At 34.8% G+C, this 17,851-nt stretch overlaps 1 protein-coding gene across 2 annotated transcripts in view; it reads left to right on the top strand.

Annotated features, from left to right (window-relative positions):
• Window positions 1–13,084, top strand: part of LOC131045273 (uncharacterized) — a 37,298-nt gene extending 24,214 nt beyond the window's left edge. For both annotated transcript variants that reach the window (XM_057978831.2, XM_057978824.2), the window contains exons 11-12: window positions 604–745; window positions 12,636–13,084. In XM_057978831.2, the coding sequence (XP_057834814.1) occupies window positions 604–745; window positions 12,636–12,704 (211 nt within the window). In that variant the 3' untranslated portion in view covers window positions 12,705–13,084. The remainder of the gene's footprint in view (window positions 1–603; window positions 746–12,635) is intronic.
• The last annotated feature ends 4,767 nt before the right edge of the window (window positions 13,085–17,851 follow it).

Below are 17,851 nucleotides of genomic sequence, written 5' to 3'. Positions count from 1 at the left end.
ATTCTGCTGTTATGAAGTGTGGGTGTATTTTAAATCTTTCAGCTTAATACTTCCATCCTTCCCCTTTCAGTTCAATCTTCTGATTAATGTGTGCCCTTTTGAGAGGAAGTTCTATTCCAGAGAATGCTTCCAATATAGGGATCAAAATAAATGAAGCTGATAACTAAATGTAATGTGTTGCTGGTCTGCCAATTTTCATCTTCAAAGGCGAACAGGTGCTCGCTGATTGTATTGTTCTTTTTTTCTGATGGGTAATGGGCCGAAGCCGATAAGGTGTACATACCCTACCCCCTTGTGAGATTTGAACTTGTGACCTCTTTTCAAGAACACAAGTTCAACACCACTAGGCCAACTCAGGATGTACCTTGCTGATTGTATTGTTATGACTATGTTTTGTAACCATTAATTTTCCTAATACAACTATACATAAGTTGTGACTGTTGGTGCAACTATCTGTTAGGGCAAACAAACTAAACAGCTCATATGATCTGTTGTAAACTATATTTTCTTTGTTTTTATGGCATGTGCTTTGTATCCCAAACTCAGGTTTTGGAATAAAGTAGGTATCCTTTCTTAAATGACTAATTTATGACTTTGCTGTAGTTCGGATCTTCAACTTGCAATTGCACTTCAGCAGCAAGAATTTCAACAACAACAGCAACAGGAGAAACATATGCAGCAACAACGGCAACGTGTGACACATCCTTCTGTGGCAGCTAGTTCCAAGATGGTAACGGGTCCTGAGGTATGGATTTGAATTTCATGACTGCATCTGGTAGGATTTATATTATTATAGTGTGCTCACCTAAATGCTTGTGCAATGAGCCTATTCTCCATGGCCATATTGTTTTATACCATTAATAGATAAAAATAATAATCTGCAAAGCTTTGTTGAATTTCAATCAAACCCAGTTAGAATCCATACTTGATAGGAAAATATTAAATAGTATTACATTGCTTGCAAAGCGCTACAGGCTTGCATTTTTTGGGGGATATTTTATTTTATTAGCTCTTTGCAAATTTATACTTAAACATGGCATTGATGTTTGATGTCTGAAAGAAAGGTCTAAATGGTGTTTGCCGGGATGTAATGCATTTCTTATCGCTAATAAGTTGCATGGTTTGTGTTTTATAATGCTATTTTTGGATGTGATCTGAAGAAATTTCATCCTTGAAAAATTTGGATGATTTGCGATGTAGAAATGTAAGTAGGATGTGCATGCAATCAAGCCTATTTACTGCAGGTCTGTTTGTTTTTCTAACTTCCACTTGCTTTAATGAATATAGATTCTATGTTTGGATGAAGGTGCCATCAATCTTCTAAAATCAATGTATTCAATTATTCCTTATGTTGTTGTAAATCATTCATAAGGGATGAGGGATTCACTATCAGCAGTAATTAATTTTTCTCGATAGGGTTTTATTGTTTTGATAATTAATTTTTACCAGGGGTCGGTGTTCAATTTTTTATCAATAGTGAAGCTGCCAGATAAGCATCTTGGAATAATATAAATTCTTTGTTTGGATTAAGGTGCCATCAATCTTCTAAATTCTATGTATTCAATTATTCCTAATGTTGTTGTAAATCATTCATAAGGGATGAGGGACTCACTATCAGCAGTAATTAATTTTTCTCGATAGGGTTTTATTGTTATGATAATTAATTTTTACCAGGGGTCAGTGTTTAATTTTTTATTGGTAGTGAGCTGCCAGATAAGCATCTTGGAAGTTGTGGTGGTTTTGGGTGCACGATTTTCCAGGAGGTTGTTATGAGATTTTTTTGTCATGTTGCATGGTTATTATTAAAGCTAAAACATCGTATGCTTAAAAACAATAACCGCCTAGAAACTAACAACAAATCAAGTGCCCAATTTTGGATATACAGTATTCTATACTTGGATTTTTCCAGGAGTGTCAGGATTTGATAACCAACTTGGATCCTCCATTTAGGGGGTGGAAATGCTATCTAAGCAGTACTTGAGGTGGTAGTATTGTAAGGTAATTAGCAAAAGTGAAAAAACTCTGTTTCTAGGTTCTGAAGGATTGAAGATAGAAGAGGAGAAAGCAAGGGTTGTATGTAATTTTGGTTTTTGAAGATAATATAGACCTGGGTCTGCCTTTTTGGTGGATTTTTTTTTATGAATGGGTTTCTCTATGTAAACACTGTGTTATGTGTTTATTTCTTTTGTTCCATAATCCATATATTTTTGTGATGCTAATTTATTTTGTTATAATCTCCATTTGGTTTACTACTGGTTAAATTAGTTTAACAGTTGAAATCAGATTTCCATTTTATATTTTACCTTCATTTCTAACATTCTCAGCTTCCCATTCTTCGTTTTGATCAACGTAAGTGGGCTGTGCCACTTTGCACTATTCGTACAGTACAATGATTTCATATTCTAGCAGCTTATCCATCTTCACCCTGACTTTATTCTTTGGGTGATATGAAATTTGCAAAGGCCCTTGTCACACATTCTTCTCATCTTCATGTAGAAGAATTCACATTTTTGCCAACATAGGAAGATTCCTTGCAGATCTGCATAACTAAGCAAAAGTATCCTGGAATTCAAGTTTGGGATTGATGGTATCTTTATGATATGATAGATTTCTTACATCTTTGATACTGCCATTTTTAAGGTTTTCAAGTACATTCTTTTTAGTTTTGATTTTAGGTCCACATCACATGAGAGGGTTATCTCATTGTGGATGTGTTGAAATTTTAATCATTTATTAAAGTGTGTTAGTATTGTTTTCAAATGTGTTAGGCATGGTTATTGGGAAATATAGGAAGATACTCTTGTTCTAATTTTTCCAGTGTGTATTTGTGTAACATATACTGTTTTAAGGCTTCATTTTCAATGAGCAACATGCTAGCTATCATGAGGATAGCTTAAGTTGTACTATAATGCTTCATATTTTGAAGTTATGAACAATGGATCGTTTTTGAATTTGCTCAATTTTTATCTAAAGTTTCCCAAGTTACATTTTTACACAAACTTCTTAGCCATAGAGAAGTGGAGGTGATACAAGCCTAGAGAATAGTGGCTATTTTTTATCCCAATGCTAAATATTAGCTTCTCTGCAGTGGTTTTCTGTAGTATAATAGGGCATCCATCCATTGAAATTCTTTTTTCAGTGATTAGGTAGATTTATTCAAGTGCACAAAACAACAACATATTTCTATAACATAAAATACACAAACCTATAAAGGGTATTGGTGTGTCCAAATTTTAGAGTTGAATCACCATCCTACATGATTATGGAATGATATTATCCCCTATTTATAATCTTGAATCCAATAACATTAGGGTAGGGTGAACCACTTATGGTCAAGTTATCCATTTAACTAATGTGCCTTTGCCTACAAGGTAACCCTTTGACCGATATGACTTAACCCAAAAGACCTCTGTTGTTTGACTAAGTTATTTTAGGGTTATGTGTACCACATCTTGGCTACTCCTTAACCCCCATTTTACACCATGATAATAAATATTATTATGGCATCCCTCTATAGCATGTTTCATCTTTTAAGCATGTGGAAATCCATATTTCATGATTTTTTGAGGAACATGATCATCCATCCATTCATATGAGATCCTTATGGATGATTGTATTCAATGGTTCCATGCTTTAGAGTTAAATTATGTGGATTCATGTAGATCCATGATAATTAGTTCTTTGGTCATATGTATAGGCATAGTTAGTTATTTGGTTCCATGACATATAGTTCCTTTAATGTGGAGTACCTCAATAGCTATTGATTTTTTGTGCAATGCCTTCCAAGGTTGTCATCTCTTGTGGTGATGTGCAAGCCTATATGTCTCGATCTTTGTAGATTTACCCTCCTATTTCATTTATTTTACATTCTTTATCTTCTTTGGTTCTTGAGTAGGTGAATGGTTTGACCTTCCTTCACAAGCAATCAATTTCTCATGTTCTATAGTTTCTTGATCGTTTAGGGGATTTGCATTTGAGTTGGAAGGCATTGTTTATTTTGATCTTAATTGATTCCTCTTGCTGTGGTCCTTGTAAATTAGAATTTTGATTTCATACGAAAGCTTAAATACGTTTAGTTTGCACTTATATCCAAGAACAATATCTAAACCATCCATGGGAAAAGCATAAAAAAATTAACATGATATTTGTCCAAAATTTAGTTTTGTAACTTGGACTTTCGAAACTCTTAGCCTGAAACTTTAATTCAAACTTGAATTTTTTCTTGGTATATTAAAAAGTACATAATTCATAAAGTGATTTTAAATAACATGCAGCTTACTCTTAAAAAGCATAAAAGAGGTTTTAGAGAATGCATAAGTATATTTTCTCCTATGATAATTGATTGTCAATTTAGAAGATTACAAATCCAAAACATATTTCATAAATTTATCTTTCAACTTAAACTCATTGGCTGCACCCTCATATTAAATGTAAAAAATTGTTTTGAGGAACTAATTCATCCTTAAGCTTATCATCTTCCATTGCAGCATTTCCTGATGCTTTTTCTTCTAGTTCCACTTCCCTTCCATGACTTCCTTTTCAAAATTAGCTATCTCCTTAATGAATACGGGCTCCACATCCTCAACAAGCCAATCTAAGTATGAATTAATGCCACCCAAGCTAGTTGCATTAAAAGTCTCACTCACCCCTACTTTATTGATTGACATGGATTGTGTTACACAAAGACAAGGCCATCAAGACACCTTTGTGTTAAGTTGTTTTTCCTCTTCATCTGAATGGTGTTAAGCATGCTCCATTTTCATTCACCACTAGAAATGCTATAGGGTTGGGACAAAATTTAGATGGCTGAGGCATTGGAGATTTGGGGTTGCTCCATTATAATCTTCCCATTAAAATCTTTGCAAAGAGATAATTTAGAACCTTGTGAGTACACTAGAACTGTATCTACTAAAGAAGTATAGTATTCATGTAACTATGATTGAAGTTTTAAAGGGCTTGATTATTTTTATCTATTTGTTGGTTCATTTTCCTTAAAATGGAGATATGTGAAGAAAACAACCTTCCCCTTGTGCTATAGTAACTTCTTAATAGTTGTGTTTTAAAGGGTTTTGTCAAGTGTCATCCTTTCCATCCACATGTTAATAATCTCTTCATTGATCTACTTCTTCCATTTGAGATCAATGAAGAAAAAAATGTGGTGCAAGTAATAAGCCATTGCATGTATGTGTTCATTGATCTACTTCTTCCACTTGGGATCAATTATGCATCAAATGGGTTCACATTTTCTTTTATTTCTGCTATAGTAATGTTGGATGGCCTTGTCGACATTGTTAGTGGCCTCATATAGGGAACCCATTTTGGTTTTTTACCCATCTACAAGTACTAACTAAACCCTACTCAAAGGTTGGTCACCTAAAATAAAATGGTATAGATTTTTAAATTAAAGATGACAAAAATTACGAGAAATAAACAATAAATAAAAAGTAAATAGTAAATCTAAGAATATAAACTTAGAAAGTAATAGAGTTGATTATTTATAAATTTGTTATTAAGTTTAAAACTACCTTGAGCATCTTGTTTGTGATCTTGACAAACATATCATTAAAGATTCTCTTCATGAACCTTTTGCTTTTGGAGTGAATCAATGGTATGCTAGAGGATTATCTTCGCCACTTTGTGTGGTCAGACCAAGGGAATTGGCCTTGTTTGCTGGATGCGGCCTAGTTCAACTACAACTTGCAAAAGTCTAGTGTGTCATTACTCATTGTTCTAGTTGGCCATTGGGCAACAACTACTTTCTCCACATATACTATACTGCAAGTATTTTGGAGTGGACTTCACAGCAATTGAGTATTTGAGAGGGTGGAATAATCATGTCGACTTGGCTTGGTAATACCTCATCTAGGTGAGCAATATAATGAAAAGTTATGTTGATGCAGATCGAAGGCCATTGGAGTTCAATGTGGGAGACTTGGTGTTACTTAGGATGGACTTGAACTAGTTCAAGCCACCCAAGGGATTGAGTGCATACATGATTTCTTGGTTTGATGGACCTCTTGAGGTTTGTTCACATTGGCAAGGTCACATACAAACTCAACTTGCCACTCCACATGAAAGTCAACTTGGTGTTCCATGTGAGCCAACTTAGGCCACACCATATATACAAGGAGGATGCTCTGAGGAATATTCCAACTTTTGGTCCATCTTACATTCTAGACAATCCTGAGCACCAAATTGCAGAGGTATTTGACATGAGGAGCAGAGTTTATGAAAGGATGGCATATTGGGAGTTCCTTATGATTTGGGAAGGTAGGCTACATGGTGAAGCTACTTGTGAGTGAGTTGATTCCTTGTGGCAATATGAAGACAAAGTTCTTGAGTTCTTGCAATGGGACTCAACTCAGAGAACTTGATTTTGATTGTAGAGCTCCTCTGTAGGTTGGGAGTTGAGAATTGGCATTGAGGGCATCGCTTGAATAGGTGGGGAGAGGATAGAAGGGATTGTTAACTATTTATCTTGGTGCATTGTGTAGATCTTTTGTCCACGTTCGAGTCTTGATTCAGAGAGCGAGAGACTTGATTGCACTTTGCCCAAGTGTGAGGATATGTCCTTGTGAGAACTGCAAGTTAGGAGTGAACGACTGAAATGGGCCGAGTCTTGGCTGTGTCTCGATTATGTTGGATTCATATTTGACGTTCTAGTTACCTAAGACGACTTTGTAGTCCAAGTAGTGCTTGGTCTAGTATGTAAGGCAAGGTGTGGCTAAATATCTGCGCTCCAACATGTGGACCTTGTGTTCATGACTGTTGGAACTGCTCGTGGATCTTTCGAAGTCAAGGTGAGTGAAATGAACTAGAACGTCAACAAGGTTACCAAGGTGGCACAATGTCGAAGTTAATATGTGAGTTTGTGTACAAGAGCGTGTCCTTGGTATGGTGTGTGAGTGAAGAACTTGGAGCATGTTGGTAGAACTCTTTGAGTTTAAAGAGTGTGGCCAAGCGCATTTATCCATTAGAGAGTGCAAAGGGACAAAGTCTGAGTGCAAGAGTGCTAACAATCTATGCTGGGTGTGAGCCAAAGAAATCATTCTAGCAGAAGTGTGAATTGGTGAGTTTCGAGATGTTGTAGAGCAATTTTGTGACCCCATATTTTGGTATTGGCAAGTTGAGCGTTGGTGCCAATACTCCAACATTGGAACTTTGTGTTCGGGATTCAATTTTGGCGTGAACGTGGTGTGAGTTGTGTGGAGAGTCCAAATAATCCTTGGGTTAGTCTCGTGAGTGAAATTTGTCATTCATTTTTGACAAAGCTTGACTTGACCTTCGTGTTTCGAATCTAAGTATTGTATTTGTAAAAGTGAACAATAAAGGATTCTTTGCTCCAATCTTTGTGTCTTTTAGCATTGTTGTATCTTGCATTATTGTTTTAATTTCGTGTAGTGGTAACTTGATTGCTGGGATAAATTTGATAGGCGTAGTCTATGGTGTTAGCTCGTTGGGACCTCAGGCCAATTGAGTTGCATTGATTGTGCCATGTGAGGCTATCCAAACCAGCCCCAAATACAAAGAATCCAACAACTAAGTGTTAACAAATAATCATCCATATCAAGGTCCTTAACTATGATGCTCCTGAAATACTCATTACTCTCAAACTCAAATCCGTCTGTTAGTAGTAGAAATGGGGGTACGTCACTAAGGCCATGTGCTTCAACCACTTCATCCACCATGCCTGCAACTTCTCCATTACATGAAATTTGATCCCATTTTGTTGAAGGACCCTCCTTATACCTAGGATCTACTCAAGAGAGAAGATGAAGTGAGCTATAAATGTACATCAGGTTCTTTGCTTTCTTAGACCCTAATCAGTTCCTATTTAGTGATTGAATAAAAATGTACTCTAACTTCATTTACAAGATGAAGAGTTGGCTACTTGTGAGAGCAGTCTTATTGCAAATGATTGCAACTCATGGGTTTCACCTCCATGGTTCCACCACAAATCTATAGGGTCCTTTGCATGCACATCATATAAATTGTCCATGAAAGGAAAATCACCATGCCCATATGAAAACTTATTCTATTGACTCCTTATAATCAAAGCATCCTCACCTTGGCCATAAATCTCTTTTATGTAGCCCAAAACCCATTCATTACCTCTATCCTCATATGGAGCCCTCTTATTGGTCACTTGTATATCATACCATTAAGGATTTAAGGCATAGGTGGCACAAAGAAGTGGTGTGTTAAGTTTGTTCCATATTTAATGTATCTTTTCTAATATTCAAGGATATAGAGAAAGATCTTTTGCATCTGTTATTTTCTTGACTCTTTCACAGGTGGAATCCATTTCTTCATAAATTTCTCCCATACATGGCTTGTCTAAATTTGCAAATTTGATCACCTCATGTATGGGCCTAACTAAGTCCACAACAAATTTAATGTTAGGGCCTAACTAGGTCTAAAATAGTTGTTTGAATTCAATAAATGTCCAAAAGTGTTTGGGAGTGATAGTTTGAGTTGACTTTATGGATTGAAAAATAAGAAGGTACATGACTTATTACTAAAAATTATCATTGTGATTCTTGTGCCTCAATTTTTTTTGACACCCATTTTGGAAGCTTGTTTCCAGATGAGATCAAAACCTAAAATAATCAACCATCCATTTAAGTTAGTCTGTTACATTGCAATTGTAAGAGCACAGAATTGAGGTGTTTATAATTTTGTGGTTAGTGGTTACCATTTCTTTAGTTCAACATGCAAACAATTTTTTGTGTTTAAACTACTAACGTTAGACTTTTTGATAGAATTGAGAATGTCTTTTAGATTTGAGATGCAATTGTAGGTTGACGTGTTTCAACTTTATATGCAATAGTTTGGTGTGATTGAAAGTTTGAAATAGTATTAAAGCCTTGGTTTGATATTATTTGGTGTAGCATGGGTAGGGAGTTCAATGAAAGACAATCTAAACCTAGTGTGCTACACCAATCCTCAAACAACAATCATATGCTAGATGAAAACAACAAAACTATATGAAGAACAATTTGTAGTAGTCACAAAAATATATGAAGTGATAGGTGGATAGACATAGGTTCGTGCATGTCTAGGAAGTTGGTGATTGTGTCCTTCTATGAAAGTAGTCCTTATGTGACACAGTGAGTCAAAAAGGGTCCAAAATTGTATGGCCCTTATAAAGTGGCGCAATGAATAGGAGAGTTGGTAAATCAGCATGCACTTCCCTCTTCAAATATCCAACTGAATTTCTTGTCTCGACTCAAGTGAGTTACTGGTCAAGCTACAAGCGTATTGACCGAACTTTTAACATTGGATGAGGAGGATCCACTTTTTTTGGAACTAGAGGTGATCTTAGATAAGTACAAAAGTAACTTCGCAATCATGCTATTGAATAGGATTCTGTCCAATGGAAAGGACTGCATCTTGAAGATACCACATGGGAGCTTGCCAATATTCTTTAGAATTTTCCTCATGTCAAGTTTGAGGAAAACGTTTCTTTGAAGGGCAAGGCAGTGTTAGAAACCTACATTTCAATATGTGTGTGTGTGTGTGTGTGTGTGTGTGTGTGCGTGTGTTTTTGTGTACAGACACGCACACACAAGGTAGAATCAGCTTGATGCATATGCTTTGTAAGTTACCTCATATGCTGAATTAGAGTAAAATTAAATTTCTCGCGTGCATGGGATTGTAGTAATTGTCTTTAGCGAGACTATATATATTGTAATGACTTGGCAAGTGCAAGGTATCTTGAATTGTGTAATGGGAGTTTATGCTGTATTGGGAGAATTGACTCCTCAAAGTGACACCACTAACATAATGCACAAGCATTCTTTTTTGCTTTTGTTTTGCATATATTTTCTTTTAAGTTCCTTGCAGAATTTGAAAAAATAAGGGCTTGAATATTTTGTTTAATGGGTGGATAGATGACAAGAATTGCATATTGATCAACTTTCTAGTGGTTTTCGTCGACTATTTGGTGTTCTGGAGTACATTGATATCTCCCACGAGGTTAAATTCTGAGATGATGCAATATATTAGAGGAGATTCTTATTGAAGTGGGTGTAAAGAAGTCATCCAACTTGTGACCAACAATGTGACAAAATGCTCATTAGAGGAAGAGCCTTGTTGAGGAAGGACACTACCATTTTTTGGTACTCTTTTTACAATCCATTGCATTGATCTCCCATTTGAAGACATGGACATACAACAAAATTGTATGGGTGAATATTATGTTTGAAGAAGTAATGAACAGCTTTTTTGGTTGCTTGACTTGATGAGAGAGTACATAATTTGCCATCCGCTTTATCACATTGCTGCCTCATTAATGTTCCTTAAAGCATATGTTTCTGAGCATCGGGTGATTGAATGTCTCTACATTTGAAAAGCTAAAGCAGAGAGTGTCATGAAGACCATTCTTAATGATGTGTTTGTTAAGAGCATGGATTAGATTCTCAATGCCACTTTCAAGCTTAACAATTCAAATTTACAAAGTAATCAACTCAATAATTTTCAATTTTGTATATCTTACAAAATATTTAATTTTAGATTAATTGTTTACTTTTTATTCGTTGTTATTGTTTAAATTATTATTAATTATAATTTAGAGTATACATACTATTTTGTTTGAAGTGACAACCTTTTGGTCTGGTTTTATCCTTGGTGGACTGGGAGAAAAACTCTGGGTTATGTAAATGAAGCTATGGAGAAGGTCATCCAACATTACCATAAGAAAATAAAATATAGTATGAAACCCATTTGGCATAAAGTTGATGTAAGGTGGAACAAGTAGCTCAACCAACACAATACATGTAGCGGCCTATCATTTGAACCCCATTATTTTTTTTGGGTTCCTGTTTGGCCAATGAGGAGGTTATGGACGGCCTCAACACATGCACACAGAGAATGATACCCAATAAAACCCTTGGAGAATCTATTTGTAATGAGTTGTAGATTTACATTAGTGTGGAGGGGAGGTTGTTTTCTTCGTCTATATTCATTTGAAGGAAAATGACCCAGCAACTAAGAAAAAGTGATTTTTTCAAAAGTTTATTTGTAGTTTAATAGATGGTAGACTTTTTTAATAAAACAAAATTATAAATATCCTTTTTGCAAAACATATTGGGAGATTAAAGTGCAACAATACCAAACCTTTAAGCCCCAGCCATCCACATTAGGTGCCAGCCTTCTAGCACCTTGGGGTGTGAGCATAATTGAAGTATGTTTGAGGCGATTCACATGAAGAAGTGTAATATTTTGATTGAAAAACATCTCAATGATGTTGTTTATTGGACAATACCACTTTTTTGTTATGCATAAAAAAGATGGAATGGAAGAAGTGCCATAATGTGATTGATATTCAAGACAAATCTATTGGACAATGCCACTTTTTTGTTATGCATAAAAAAGATGGAATGGAAGAAGTGTCATAATGTGATTGATTCTCAAGACAAATTTATATTTTGGATTCAATGGTGAGGATGTGGAGCCCTCATTTACAAATAGATGAAACAGAAGGCTCAAGAAGAGCTGCACTAGATGAAGATATCCTTGAGGAATCTTTACTATTGAACCTGAGGGTGCAGCCAGTGAGGAGCTTTATTTAGAGGATAAATTTGTAAAATAATCTATGGATTTGTAATTTTCTATGATGATGATGATGAATCACAATATGACATTACAATGTGCATTGTACTTGTTTTAAAGTTTATTTTATGATTTTTTTTTATATGCCAAGCTTTGACCAGTCCTGAATCGGTCAAAATTTTGGGCCGCTGAGTTGTTGCTGAATCCAATTTTTGAGATAATGATTTGAACCTTGACAACACACTAGGGATTTAAAAGCTGGACTTGTTGTGATTGTTTTGGAAGCAAAACCATGTCAAAAGTACCAATGGATTAACAATTAAAGGAAGCACCACTCTCTTGATTTAGAGTCTCTGAAGAAAATTACACTTTACCATGAAATTTACATGAATAAGGATTTTTTTTTTGTAACTCTCAAAGTTAAGCCAAACAAAACTAGTGGCAGATTACATTTCACTACACTTCACATTGTACACCATAATTAACAGTTGGTATCTGTATTGATTTATTAAAAGGTGGGACCTTCACATGGGGAGTTATCTGAATGAGAAATTTTAATGTGATTTCAAAATTCACAGGTCTACTACTATCCAAGAAGCTATGAGATTTGTGTTAAATATGGGAAAGATGAATTACCTACTTATTGTGTTGAACCAAGGGTTAGGCGTTTGTAGTATGAGACAGGTTTCTCACCACTTTCAATTCCCAATTTGCAGCTTTACTCATGGCATAAGAATAAGAGAGAGAGCGAACGGATTATTATGATAATTCTTTTTGACCTAGACATGAATACCCAGAAAAGTTTTGATGCTTATAAAGTACTAGGAGATTTACAGCCTAAATAATTTTTAAATCGAAAACTAAAAACTTGATGATCAGTAAGGTGTCCGTCTTGAAGTCCTAAATAAGTTCTTGCTGATACTTGTTTAAGTTTAAATATTGGATTGGGCCCTGAATGGATGACCTGTCATATGATCAAGGAACATTATAGATCAGGACATGTTAGGTAGTGTCGAGATTAATCAACATTTGGAACTGTTGTGTTGCTCTGTGATTAATTTTAGCTATTTTGTTCTTTGCAGGCACCCAGGGCTAGTACCTCTAGCTCTAAGCAGGAAGCTAGAAGTAAGGATAAGTGTGTTGTAATGTAAAATTCTCAAGAACACAGAAGTAAAAGGAGGTCTGTTGTACTGTAAAATTTCCAGGAAGATGTAACCGCAATTCCTGTCATTTCTAATGTACATGATTTGCTTTTCCTTTTTATTCATTTCAGAGTCACTTTAAATAAACCTTTAGATTTCAGGCAAAGCTTCACAGCAATGTTTACAACAGCAAAAGCTCAAACTAAATCTTATTATTGATTATTTTTTGACATGTAAATATAACTTAAGCAGGTAAAAAATAGGACCTTGAGCTTTTGCTGTTTTACTAGAGGCCTCTTAAATTTTGTTATGAAATTTTGAGGCATGAAGTGTATGGAAATTTTAATCTGTATATAATAAAATTTAAGGGATTTATTTTTGTATTTTCTTACAGGGTATTATCCTTGTCATTTTAATATAACTGAATTTTCTTTTCAGTTCCCTTTAGATTTCTCATTTCAGTTTTTGTACAGAAATTCATTTAAATAATGTAGGTAAGTATCGTTTATATCGAACATGTTGCTTTTGATCATCATCTTATCTAACCTTGTACAGGATGTGTTTGGCCTAAACTGTTCAAGCTCAGTTACACACGTGACCTAACTTGTGGCATCCATTTCAATGGACTGCAGAGAAACTTATCAAATTGTATGCTTCCAAAGATTGTAGGAAGATGGATGATGATGCAGCTAAGTGAAAGAAAACATATTAATATAATGTATTTTATCGCCAATAATAAATGAAGATTTCAGTGTGAGAAGATTATGTATACATTAGTATTTGTCCTGCATGTTTTTAATAACGGTAATTTCATTCCTAATATCGATAATGACCATGCATGTATTTTAGTGAGCCACTCCATCTCACACCCTCACTTGTCTGTGGTGATATTTTTCTATTTTATAATATCATTTTTTTAATGTTTTTTTTCTTGGATTTGTTTAAGATAGACACTGGTAATCACGTGTCTATTATGTCAGAAACATTCTTTCATGCAATGACAGCGCTAAATGGGTTTGTTTCAACTATCTTTTAGTTCTATACTAGCGATTTGATAACTGTTCACTCTTCTTATTGTTAAGGAGGAGACACAATGATCCAAGTACCGGGGAGTCTAATTTTGCATTATTTCATAGGACATCAAACACCATGATTTTAATAGCTTAGTAGCTATTTCAATTTATGTTTGTATTGATACATATTTTGTGTCAATGAGCAAATACGTTTTGATCCATGCTAATATCTAAATTCACTTGAATTTTATCTAATGCTTATTTTGTAGTGTGCTTGAACCTTTTCGTATGATCAGTATCTGTTAAATCAATAGTTGGCCATTGACAATAGGCTGTGTACCCTCTTAAATGTAAAGAAAGAATTAACCAGTATGCATCTTCAGGCACTGTAATTTTTCCAATCAACATGTTTGATACAAATATGCACAACTATGCCTATAATGCACAGATTAGAATAGATTGTTTCCCACATTAGCCTTTTTGAAGAAAGTAAAATAGATTTCAGATGTAAGTAAATTTTGGCAGTATAATGGCATGCAAATTAACATTTAAGAATAAGAAAGAAAAAGAACAGTTAGAACAATATACGTGGAGGAAGTTCTTTCAGATAGAAACCTCACGTTCAAATCACTAAACCAATGTATTTATTTACTTCCAAAACATTTTACAATACACTTGAAGGCTTAGAGCCTTAATAGGGAGGTTTAAGGGAGATTTACATCTTATTTCTCTAGATGACATTTGATAGAATAACTTTGTAATGAAGTTTGCTTTCTTTACGGATTATTGTTTTTGGTTCGTGCCCATTTTTCACAACATAGAAACCACGATATTATGGTAACAACCACCGAATAGCATGGAGATTTGTTTTTGGCATATAGACATTTCATATCACAAAGCTATAAAAGTAAATTATAACAGATAATGATTAAATACTACTTATTAGTTAAAAAAATAACAAATTAAATGAAAAATACTACTTATTAGTTAAAACAATAACAAATTGAATAAAAAATGAAGTTTGTTTTCTTTAGGGTTATTGTTTTCAATTGGTGCCAATTTCTCGCAACATAAAAATTATGATATTATGGTAACAACAACCAAATAATATGGAGATTTGTTTTTGGCATATAATATCACAAAGCCATAAGAGTAAATTATAATAGATAATGATTAAATACTATTTGTTAGTATGTGCATCCATAGATGACCTTCAATGTACTACAAGAATTATTTGTTCAAGCTAGAATGACAACATTTTTCTTTTGATTGGTAATATGTTTTTTTATTATATTATGAAATAAAAGCACTACATTAACAGAGAGTCATTTAACAACCATCCACCCAAAACTACCCACTTAAACCCCCAAAGCACTCAAAAGAGAAACAAGTATAAAAAAACCACCATCCAACCACCCGCCAAACCAGCTTCCCACACCCAAGTAACAGTTAACCGAGCACAAAAAACGTTCATTACATCATTGCCATAATAAAAAATTCATTGGTAATTCAATTTTAACAAACAACTACTAAGAGTATAAAAGTTTCTAAACTAAAAACTAGACTATGCACATGGCGAGCTAAAAACAGGGGTACCCAGAAACTCTTCTTGATCATTGACAAACTTCCTCCTCCTGCTTCACTACCATGGCATTTGAATCTACACCCGTGCCTTCCGTGGCATCTCCACCTTCATTCAGAAATATTTCCATAGGTGCATTTCTTGTTGCCATAGCCTCGGACATACATCTAGTTCGCGGCCTCAACCTCCGTCCATTCATCTCAACCTCCCCTACTTCCACTTGTGCCTGTCGGATAATCTCTTCCAGCTCCAAGATTTGAACATACAACTTCAATGCCTCCCAACCTTGCCTCGTCGTCTCCCGGAACCGAGCCTTCACTTCTTCTCTCCTCTTGAGAAAGGGGATGTTCATACATTTATTTTTGAGTTCTACCTACTCAATCGGAATTCCTTCTGACACATTGAAGCCTTGCCCCAGTACCACCCACTCAAGTAGTGAATCCATGTTCTACTGATAATCCTCTGGCACAATTATCCGCATAACTTTCCTAACCTCCTCACATAGGGTGCCCAATTCTAACCCCCATGCCATAATGAGCGAGTAATCATCCACCCTTGATCAATACCTATGGCCGATAACTGCCATCTCCTCTCCCAGCACCAGCTACACAACTTTCAGAAACAAGGGCTCCCTTGACTTAAACATGGTCTTCAATCTTCTCTCCAGGATCAGCCCCCAAAATTTCGGCATCAATTTGTTGGTTTGAAGCATGAAATTAGCCTCCATATCGTCTGCCACTTGCAAAACTGCTTTCCTCTGTCACAAAACCACTCTCTCGACCTCCAAAAGTCACTAATCATTTGCACTGATTGGACATTCATTCTCAAACTTTGCATAAATGCATCCTCCGTTGCCACTGCAGAATTCATCGGCATTAATTGCCAATGTCAATGAAAATTGCCTAGGCTTGCGTGCAAGGGATGGGAAATTAATCTCACACACTTCATTCGGGCGGCTGTACTATATGAAATCAGGGATTCAAATCATGCCAATGGAGTATGTCATCATCCTTGTCCCACCACTTCATCATTCCTTTATCTAACTCGCATGCCATGTTGGATAAAACATTTGCTAACTCATTGCCACCTCTTCTGATATGGGTTATACAAAAATATTGAAAGTTGCATAATTTCAAAACAATCAAGGCTATGATCTTATTTAATCTCCAACTTGGGGTTACCCCTTTCATAATTGCATTCACTACAACCTTAGAATCTCCTTCAAGGTGCACCTTCAGAATCTTCATGTTAACTGCTAAGTACACAGCTTGCGCCTTTGCATAATTATTGGTTCCATCTTCTAGTCTCTTCGCACCCTTAAAGAGGATCATCCCACTTTCATCACGAGCAACACATCCCGCCCCTGAGATGCTCAGATTACCCCTAGATGCCCCATCAAAATTTATTTTAATCCACTCATGCTCCGACTTACTCCACGATTCCTCCTCCTTTCTCTATTCTTCACCCGAAGGATGAACCCTTGGAAACCCATGAATATGGTAGCTAAAATGACAACATTATTAGTAAATACAATTTAATATTTAATTTTTATTTTTCCAAAAAATCAAAATAAAAATCTCTCATTTTGGTTTATTCATTATCGTAAGACATGATTTAATATGAAATTGAGAATTATAATAAGATATAATTTGATAGATAAAATATAGGTTAAATGAAACATAAATGCCTTTCATTATTTTTCTTAACTTATCATATTGCAGGTCCTTGTGTAATCTTTATCATTAAAAAAGTTGAGATTTATGATTTTTGCCTTACATGGTTAATATTTAAATGTATTCTTCAATAAGTTTTGCTATTAATTCTTCTTCATAACACATTTCATAGGCTATTTTATTTTTCAAGCTTGCATTTTTTTGTTCATTTTCTTTATTATTCATAGCTCTTCCAACTTTTTCAGTTTTTCATTTTTTTTAATCAATTTGTGGTAGTATTATCACAAATATATTTGAGTGAATCTACCACTTATGGGTTTAGCTGAACAATTTTGGAAAAGTAACACAATACTTAGAATAAATATAGGGCTTGTAAATTTTTATGTTCTAATTTATGAGCTAAGAAAAATTATCAATGATGGATCATTTTAAATGATAATGAACACATGAGGGGATAATTAGGGATAGTGAGAAGAATAGGGTAGTGATGACAAATGATATATGTGCATTGTATGGTTCACCTCTCCCTAATTTAAAGTATTGATTGTCCTTGAAAAACAAGGAGATAGATCCGAATACTATTTTATATAGTTATAATAAAAATAGGAAAACATTAACAAAGTTAAAAGATTAAAATTGGTTGGTTTACCATATTATATGTCAAATTATGCTTAATGTCTTGTAGCCAAAGTAATTTAGTAAATGTGAATATTCAAGAATTGCAACAAAAGCTATGAGTAGTGTATCATGAAAGATTCTTGTTCCGTCGAAGCATTCATGGATCATATGTTAGTAGATTCCTCCACATTTAATAATCTCCATTGAATGTGTTGTAGTTTGTAGGGTAGTAGCTACATAAGTGAATTTCAAGAGGTTCAATAAGCCTTT

This window comes from Cryptomeria japonica, chromosome 3 (assembly GCF_030272615.1).
Source record: "Cryptomeria japonica chromosome 3, Sugi_1.0, whole genome shotgun sequence".
Lineage (NCBI taxonomy): Eukaryota > Viridiplantae > Streptophyta > Pinopsida > Cupressales > Cupressaceae > Cryptomeria > Cryptomeria japonica.
Note: the sequence above shows the minus strand (reverse complement) of the source record. Positions and strands in the feature narration are given on the sequence as shown.